Raw genomic sequence first — 9,751 nt, 5'->3', positions numbered from 1 at the left:
AGATATTAATTATTTTACTAACCTTCATAAACTTCATCAGATGACAGTCCTATAACATCATATTACACAATACATATATGGTTTGTTCGAAAATGTGCATATTTAGAGCTGAAATCCGTGGTTATACATTGTGCTAACGTAGCATCTTTTTCCCAGAATGTCCGGGTATATTTATGACACTCACCTATTCTGACCAAATAACTATTCATAAACTTTACTAAAAAATACATGTTGTATAGGAAATGATAGATACACTAGTTCTTAATGCAATCGCCGTGTTAGAATTCTAAAAATAACTTCAGTACGACATCCAGCTTACGTTATAGCGAGAGAGTGCACAAAATCTGGGCGCAAACTAATAGTAAACATGTTCGACAGATATATGAAATAACATCATAAATGGGTCCTACTTTTGATGATCTTCCATCAGAATGTTGTACAAGGGGTCCTTTGTCGGGAACAATCGTTGTTTGGTTTTAGAATGGCCTTTTTCCCTCTTGAATTAGCAAGCAGACTAGCCAAGTGGCGCGAAGCTCTCCTTCGTGAACAAACGCAGAGAACGCAACACGCCTAACCTCCCGAAAAAAATTCAATAATATGATAAAACTATATTGAAAAAACATACTTTACGATGATATTGTCACATTTATCAAATAAAATCAAAGCCGGAGATAGTAGCCGTCTATAACGACAGCTTTTCAGAAGGCAATCCCCGGTTCCTTCTCGCGCCTTCCTGAAAACAGGAAATTGGTGTCACGTCATGCCAAGAGCTCTTATTCGACCTCAGATCAAGCTATACACTCCATTTCTTCTCTCACTGCCTATTGACATCTAGTGGAAGGCGTATGAAGTGCATGTATACTAATACATATCAAGCAAATTAATAGGGATGCCCTGGAACAGAGTATCGATTTCAGATTTTCCACTTCCTGTCAGGAAGTTTGCTGCAAAATGAGTTCTGTTTTACTCACAGATATAATTCAAACGGTTTTAGAAACTAGAGAGTGTTTTCTATCCAATAGTAATAATAATATGCATATTGTACGAGCAAGAATTGAGTACGAGGCCGTTTGAAATGGGCACCTTTCATCCAAGCTACTCAATACTGCCCCTGCAGCCCTAAAAAGTTAAGGGTCCAATGTGAATTACTCTTTTGAAATACTTTTCCCCCCACCTCAAAGTAAAGTCTCTGGTATTACTCTCTGTTTAAAATCAGACAATTACTCTCATCATTTCCGTAACTGCTGCAGAATATTTAATGTGCTGACTTATGTGCAGTACCAGTCAAAAGTTTGGACATATCTACTCATTCAAGGGTTTTTCTTTATTTTTATTATTTTCTACATTGTAAAATAATAGTGAAGACATCAAAACTATGAAATAACACATATGGAATCATGTAGTAACCAAAAAAGTGTTAAACAAATCAAAATATTTTTTATATTTGAGATGTTTTACTATTTTACAATGTAGACAATAGTAAAACATAAAGAAAAACCCTTGAATGAGTAGGTGTGTCGAAACTTTTGATACTGTATATATATTGGATTATTTTTTATAGGATAGGTTTGGAAATACAGTATTTTAACCATCCAGCCCAACAATAAAAGAAGGAATAGTCCTCTGTCCCTGTTATCTTCCTTATCAACTCTGACCTATATAATATATCTAGTTTGTGACCGGGTCTTCCCAGTAGCCTACCGAATATCGAATACAGCAGGGCGGGCTAGGGAAGGAAACCGGCAGGCAGGGACCGGCAGGAACTCGCTGGAGCGTTGAAAGTCCTCGATCAACGCAGATTAGGTCAGAGCAGCACAAACGGCTGCACTTGACTTCGATACGGACCACTTTCTGCACGGAGGACTGTAGCGCACAGCCAAATACTGCAGGAGAAAACATGTCTCGTTCTATCGTCCGACTTTCGCTCGTCATCTCTCAGAAAGTGGCTGCCAAGTCCGTCTTATTGCCCAAGACCAGGGTTCCTGCTTTCATCCGTCCTGTCTCCACTAGTTCAGGTTTGAGCTATTCTGTTAGAATCGAATAAGGATTTATAGAATGTAGTTACATAGCTTGCATCTGGATAGGATACTTTATTGTCTATCAGTTAAAATTAAGTTTATTAATTAAAATGAAGTTGAATTTCAACACAAGTTTATTAGATACCATTTTAATAAAACTAGGACATAGTGTATCTATAATTTTAAAGAAATGAACAAGTATTTTTGTCATGTTATGTAATAGGTTGATGCAGAAAAGACCAGTGGAAATTGCCAGACAGCCATCTGTCACATGCTTACTGTCACATTTTTCCTGGGGGGTCACATTTGCTCCAAAGAGCAGAAATCCATAGTGCTCAAATCTAATTAGGCTAAAGTGGCGAAATGAAAAGCACAAAGCAATGGATACTTTTTTAAATGACAAATAAACAAAATGCAACAAAACGCTCAACACATTTTGCTTATCAGTGTGTGCGTTACAGGCTCAGGATCTCTGACTCGTTATGATGAGACGACAGACTGGCAGAAAAAACTTACCCCTGAACAGTATGTGGTCACGAGGGAGAAGGGGACAGAGATGGTGAGTCACACACAGCACACATGCACACACACTTTGCCTGTCCTCAGCCTCAGTGACCATTGACTGACATTCCTTTATAAATGTCAGTGGGTTCAGTGTGTAGTTTTGAATGGACTTTGTTCTTTGTTTATAATCTTCCTCAGAGTGAAAGATAAGAGCAGTTGGTTAAAGAATGACATATGGGCTGAATCCTTCATTTGCACTGATCTGAAAGCTTCAATAATGACAAGAAGACAACATATAGTGTGTTTACTGTGTGTTAACCAGGTGTGTGTATTTGTGTCCTCAGCCCTTCAGCGGTCTCTATCTGAACCATAGTGAGGTGGGGATGTACCACTGTGTGTGCTGCGATACTCCCCTCTTCAGGTAACCATCTAACCCCCTTATACCTCTCTAACACCTGACTCAGGTAACCATCTATCCCCCCTACACCTCCCTAACACCTCACCTGACTTCACTCTAACCCGAATTCACTCTAACCCCTAACATCTTAATTTAACCCGAATATGAGCATTTATACTAAACCTCTTACTAGACCTCTCTCTCTGTGTCTGTCTCTCTCTCTGTGTCTCTGTCTCTCTGTCTGTCTCTCTCTGTCTCTCTCTTTCTCTCTGTAGTTCAGAGGCAAAATATGACTCTGGGACAGGCTGGCCAGCGTTCAAAGAGGCTCATGGGACGTGGGAGCGCAACGAGAGCCATGCATCCATCATCCGTCGCCCTGACAACACCATGGGTAGTGCCGAGACAGAGGTCCTCTGTAAACATGTGAGTTGCATTCTGGGTAATAATGCAGCAAGATGTGTTGGTGTGTTGTGTGTTCTGTCTCCTCCTACTGTATTATTTTTACCCTGCATGTGTGTGTGTGTGTGTGTGTGTGTGTGTGTGTGTGTGTGTGTGTGTGTGTGTGTGTGTGTGTGTGTGTGTGTGTGTGTGTGTGTGTGTGTGTGTGTGTGTGTGTGTGTTGTGGGTGTGTGTGTGTGTGTGCTACAGTGTGATGCCCATCTGGGGTTCATGTGTTTGAAGATGGACCAGACCCCACAGGACAGAGGTTCTGCATCAACAGCCAGTCTCTTAACTTCAGACCGAGAGATCTCACACCCGAAGACTAGTGGAGCCCCTAGGACCGCTTAGAACCGTCTAAAACCACCTAGGCCTGACCGGAGCAAACCTTCAAACCCAGAGAACACAAACCCAAGGTCCAGTAAAACACAACAGAACTGACACCTGGATCCCTAACACTGACCATAGATGGAATTTTCCTGATTTCCTGACCTCGGCATCAGGAATACTGTTTTCTATGTCTGTATCTTTCTGTAACTGATCATAGATGAACCTGTAATATTTACCTGACTGTATTTACATCTGTTCCCAGCCTAACCCTAGCCCCAACTACGGTACAGTATGTTATAGGGGTAAGGAAGTAAAGGGGGGTCATGTGTTTCATATGGTGACATTTTTATGTCTTTAAAGGGTCTTCAATCATAGTCACTGGTTCGCTCTGAAAATTAAAGGCCTAATGCAATGGTCTCAATATCAAATAATTTCTGGGTAAAAATGAAGTACCTTACTGTAATAGTTTTCCATTAAAATGGTCAAAAATAAACAAAAATAGCTTTTTAGCAAAAAACGATTTCTCTAGCAACAATCTTTACAGTGTTAGTTTCATCAGCTGTTGTACAATATGATACAAAACACAGGAAAACTGAATTTTAACTGCTTCTAACTGATAGGTAAGGAGTATTTTTGACCGCTCATTGAATCGAGCCCTTAGTGTCTGCTGTTGTGTACAGTTAGTCTGTGTCTGTGGTAGAACCTACTGTCATATGAACCCTTCAACATGGAGCATATTCTGTCAATAAAATTTGTATTTTTTTCTTGTGTTTTTGGAAAGTGTTCTATTGTGTTCAGTTGACAAAATAGTCTAGTGTGTTTTTGTGTTGGTTTAAAAAGAGAAATCAGTTGTAAAATACAGTATAAAGTGCATTCCGAAAGTATTCAGACCCCTTCCTTTTTCCACATTTTGTTACGTTACAGCCTTATTCTAAAATGTATCAATAAAAACATTTCCTCATCAATCTACACACAATACCCCATGATGACAAAGCGAAAAAAAGTTTTTAGATTTTTTTGCAAATGTATTAAAAATGTAAAACATATAAATACCTTATTTACATAAGTATTCAGACCCTTTGCTGTGAGACTAAATTGAGGTCAGGTGCATCCTGTTTTCATTGATCATCCTTGAGATGTTTCTACAACTTGATTGGAGTTCACCTGTGGTAAATTCAATTGATTGGACATGATTTGGAAAGGCACAAACCTGTCTGTATAAGATCCCAAAGTTGACAGTGCATGTCAGAGCAAAAAACAAACCATGAGATACAGGATTGTATCGAGGCACAGATCTGGGGAAGGTTACCAAAACACTTCTGCAGCATTGAAGGTCTCTGAGAACACAGTAGCCTCCATCATTCTTAAATGGAAAGAGTTTTAACCACCAAGACTCTTCCAAGAGCTGGACGCACAGCCAAACTGAGCAATCGGGGGAGAAGGGCCTTAGTCAGAGAGGTGACCAAGAACCCTATTGTCACTCAGACAGAGCTCCAGAGTTCCTCTGTGGAGATGGGAGAACCTTCCAGAAGGACAACCATCTCTGCAGCACTCCACCAATCAGGGCTTTATGGTAGACTGGCCAGACGAAAGCCACTCCTCAGTAAAAGGCACATGACAGCCCGCTTGGAGTTAGCCAAAATACACCTAAAGGACTCTCAGACTATGAGAAACAAGATTCTTTGGTCTGATGAAACCATAATTTAACTCTTTGGCCTGAATGCCAAACATCACATCTAGAGGAAACCTGGCACCCTCCCTACGGTGAAGCATGGTGGTGGCAGCATCATGCTGTGGGGATGTTTTCAGCGGCAGGGGGCTGGGAGACTAGTCAGGATCGAGGCAAAGATGAACGGAGCAAAGTTCAGAGAGGTCCTTGATGAAAACTTGCTCCAGAGTGCTCAGGACCTCAGACTAGGGCGAAGATTGTCAGGGGACAATTACATATTTACCTGATTTGTTTGATATTAATTGTAAACAATTATATATTTAACTAAGAGTAAGACTGGCCTGCTAATGCTGAGTATTTATGGTGTCCACTCTAGCTTCATTGTTAGGGAAGCTCTCAGCTTCACAACTTAGAGTTTGCGGTCGACGGTTTCATTATTGCAATAATTAATCGATGATTGTTTGAATAATTGTCCAAGTCTCTCTCAGTAATGAAATTATCACTAGATGGTTCACCTTCCAACAGGACAACGGCCCTAAGCACACCGTCAAGACACCGCAGGAGTGGCTTGGGGACAAGTCTCTGAATGTCCTTGAGTAGCCCAGCCAGAGCKRGGACTTGAACCCGATCAAACATCTCTGGAGAGACGTGAAAATAGCTGTGCAGCGACACTCCRCATCCAACCTGACAGAGCTTGAGAGGATCTGTTGAGAAGAATGGGAGAAACGCCCCAAATACAGGTGTGCCAAGCTTGTAACATCATGCCCAAGAAGACTCGAAAGCCAAAGGTACTTCAACAAAGTACTGAGTAAAGGGTCTGAATACTTCTGTAAATGTGATATTTCAGTTTTTTTATTTTTATATATTTGCAAAAATTTCTCCGAACTTGTTTTTGCTTCGTCATTATGGGATGTTGTGTGTAGATTGATGAGGATATTTTTTTGTCATCCAATTTAGAATAAGTCAAGGGGTCTTAATACCTGAGTGCACTGTAGTTACAACAATGATATCAACATCGCCCCCTTTCTGTCAGAAGCACACACTGCACTGACTGGTATGTCCAGCCCACTGCCAGTAAAGGGCTGTTAATGATAAACACAACAAGAGGTCATCACCCCCTCTGTGTGTGTGCGTGTGTGTGTCAACATTTGTCCAGAAAGAGGCAGCACAGAGAAAGTGAAGGTCGGACACAAGACAGAGGGAAGGATAAATCGAGGGAGGAGTGGGTCATTTTTTCCCTTGTCGGTGGACATCGGTTCTGGTATTACACTAGACATAATCATTTAGCAGGGATCCAGGCAAAACCAATCAGATTACACTAGCATCGTGATATCAACCTTGTGGGACAGACACAGCAGAAGGAAGAAGCAGAGAGTGGTGTTGGGAGTGTTTTGGGGACAGTGCTACGATGACTGGGGTGTGGCAATGTGTTACCATGCTAATGGTGGTGTGTGTGTGTCTATGGGGGTCGGCGGAGGCGATTGGGGGAGCAAAGAGCCGACCACGACCCCAGAGGAGACCCATCAAGAAGCCCAAGGTGAACCCCATTGACGACACCCCCCCAGCTCAGAACATTGACATACAACAGGTAGGTACAAGAGTGTGTTTGTTTGTTTGTGTGTGTGTGTGCAAACATGATCTCACAACTACAGCACAAACACAGCCAGTGGCGGACGTGCAGAGAGATGATCAGGCCTGTGGTGGAGTCACTTGCGCTTACAGAGAGTGATGTACTTACTGGAAATCATCTCGCACGCATGAGATTGCAGGCGTCGATCGGATATGTGGCATAGCTAACAGAGAGAAGAGGAGTGTAAACTCCCCAACAGGCGTGTGGTATGTGTCGATGATGAGTGGGATACTAAAACAAGAGAGAGGAGAAATTATGGCCAGAGTATAAGGGGTTTCGAGTTATATTATACAGCACATTGCTTAAACTTAGGCTAAGCTATAGACTATAGCCTAAATTGGAGAATAGAGAGTAACTCACAGGCCGTGGTGGTAGTGCTAAACAGAGAGGAGGAATGTAACTCACACGGCGTGTGGTAGTGTAACAGAGAGAAGGATGGTAACTCACAGGCGTGTGGTAGTGCTAACAGAGAGAGGGAGTGTAACTCCACAGGCGTGTGGTAGTGCTAACAGAGAGAGAGGAGAGTAAACTCACAGCCGTGTGGTTAGTCGCTAACAGAGAGATGAGAGTAACTCACAGGCGTGTGGTAGTGCTAACAAGAGAGAGGAGTGTAACTCACAGGCCTTGGTAGTGCTAACAGAGAGAGAGGAGTGTACACTCACAGGCGTGTGGTAGTGCTAACAGAGAGAGAGAGTGTAACTCAACAGCGTGTGGTAAGTGCTAACAGAGAGAGAGGAGTGTAACTCACAGGCGTGTGGTAGTGCTAACAGAGAGAGATAGGAGGTAACTCACAGGCCTGTGGTATGCTAACAGAGAGAGGGAGTGTGTACACTCACAGGCGTGTGGTCGTGGCTAAGCAGAGAGATAGGAGAGTAACTCCACAGGCGTGTTGGTAGTGCTAACAGAGAGATAGGAGTAACTCACAGGCCTGTGGTAGTGCTAACAAAGAGAGAGGAGTGTAACTCACAGGCCTGGGTAGTGCTAACAGAGAGAGAGGAGTGTAACTCACAGGCGTGTGGTCGTGCTAACAGAGAGATAGGAGAGTAACTCACAGGCCGTGTGGTCAGTGCTAACAGAGAAGTAGGAGAGTAACTCACAGGCTGTTGGTAGTGCTAACAGAGAGAGAGGAGAGTAACTCACAGGCGTGTGGTGCGTGCTAACAGAGAGAGAGGAGTGTAACTCACAGGCGTGGTGGTAGTGCTACAGAGAGAGAGGAGTGTAACTCACAGGCGTGTGGTAGTGCTAACAGAGAGAGAGGAGTGTAACCACAGGCGTGTGGTAGTGCTAACAGAGAGAGAGGAGTGTAACTCACAGGCGTGTGGTGTGCTAACAGAGAGAGAGGAGTGTAACTCACAGGCGTGTGGTAGTGCTAACAGAGAGAGAGGAGTGGTAACTCACAGGCGTGTGGTCGTGCTAACAGAAGAGAGAAGGAGTGTAACTCACAGGCGTGTGGTCGTGCTAAAGAGAGATAGGAGAGTAACTCACAGGCGTGTGGTAGTGCTAACAGAGAGAGAGGAGTGTAACTCACAGGCGTGTGGTCGTGCTAACAGAGAGAGAGGAGTGTAACTACACAGGCGTGTGGTAGTGCTAACAGAGAGAGAGGAGTGTAACTCACAGGCGGTGGTAGTGCTAACAGAGAGAGAGGAGTGTAACTCACAGGCGTGTGGTAGTGCTAACAGAGAGAGAGGAGTGTAACTCACAGGCGTGTGGTAGTGCTAACAGAGAGAGAGGAGTGTAACTCACAGGCGTGTGGTCGTGCTAACAGAGAGAGAGGAGTGTAACTCACAGGCGTGTGGTAGTGCTAACAGAAGAGAGAGGAGTGTAACTCACAGGCGTGTGGTAGTGCTAACAGAGAGAGAGGAGTGTAACTCACAGGCGTGTGGTAGTGCTAACAGAGAGAAGGAGAGTAACTCACAGGCGTGTGGTAGTGCTAACAGAGGAAGGAGGAGTACATCACAGGCCTGTGGTAGTGCTAACAGAGAGAGAGGAGTGTAACTCACAGGCGTGTTGAGTGCTAACAGAGAGAGAGGAGAGTAACTCACAGGCGTGTGGTAGTGCTAACAGAGAGAGAGGAGTGTAACTCACAGGCGTGTGTAGTGCTAACAGAGAGAAGAGAGGTGTAACTCACAGGCGTGTGGTAGTGCTAACAGAGAGAGAGAGGAGAGTAACTCACAGGCGTGTGGTAGTGCTAACAGAGAGAGAGGAGTGTAACTCACAGGCGTGTGGTAGTTGCTAACAGAGAGATAGGAGAGTAACCACAGGCGTGTGGTATGCTAACAGAGAGAGAGGAGTGTAACTCACAGGCGTGTGGTAGTGCTAACAGAAGAGATAGGAGAGTAACTCACAGGCGTGTGGTAGTGCTAACAAGAGGAGAGGAGTGTAACTCAACAGGCGTGTGGTAGTGCTAACAGAGAGATAGGAGAGTAACTCACAGGCGTGTGGTAGTGCTAACAGAGAGAGAGGTGTCTGGGGAGGAGGGGGGCGTCAGGGTCATCACAGTAGCCTCCACCTTCAGACCGTTCTTCATCAGGAAGTTACACTTAGACGCTGCGTTGCCCAGGTACCATGGCCCTCCCATCTACAACACACACACACACACACACACACACACACACACACACACACACAACACACACACACACACACACACACACACACACACACACACACACACACACACACACACACACACACACCACACACACACACACACACACACACACACACACACGATACAGCAGGGTTTCAACATTGACAACGTCAAG

General features: G+C 43.9%; 2 protein-coding genes across 2 annotated transcripts in view; both read left to right on the top strand.

The window, feature by feature from the left end:
- Window positions 1–1,720: 1,720 nt before the first annotated feature.
- On the top strand, window positions 1,721–4,099 carry msrb2 (methionine sulfoxide reductase B2). Its single transcript, XM_024000831.2, is given in 6 exon segments — window positions 1,721–2,015; window positions 2,480–2,577; window positions 2,867–2,943; window positions 3,195–3,342; window positions 3,568–3,585; window positions 3,588–4,099. Coding segments are annotated over 6 exon segments (558 nt in total). The 5' UTR covers window positions 1,721–1,897; the 3' UTR covers window positions 3,687–4,099.
- A 2,397-nt stretch (window positions 4,100–6,496) lies between these two features.
- Window positions 6,497–9,751, top strand: part of c8g (complement component 8, gamma polypeptide) — a 12,167-nt gene continuing 8,912 nt past the window's right edge. The window contains exon 1 of the mRNA XM_070446657.1: window positions 6,497–7,022. Coding sequence (XP_070302758.1) covers window positions 6,765–7,022 — 258 coding nt within the window. The 5' untranslated portion in view covers window positions 6,497–6,764. The remainder of the gene's footprint in view (window positions 7,023–9,751) is intronic.

This window comes from Salvelinus sp. IW2-2015, linkage group LG14 (genome assembly GCF_002910315.2).
Source record: "Salvelinus sp. IW2-2015 linkage group LG14, ASM291031v2, whole genome shotgun sequence".
In the NCBI taxonomy this organism is placed as follows: domain Eukaryota; kingdom Metazoa; phylum Chordata; class Actinopteri; order Salmoniformes; family Salmonidae; genus Salvelinus; species Salvelinus sp. IW2-2015.
Note: the sequence above shows the minus strand (reverse complement) of the source record. Positions and strands in the feature narration are given on the sequence as shown.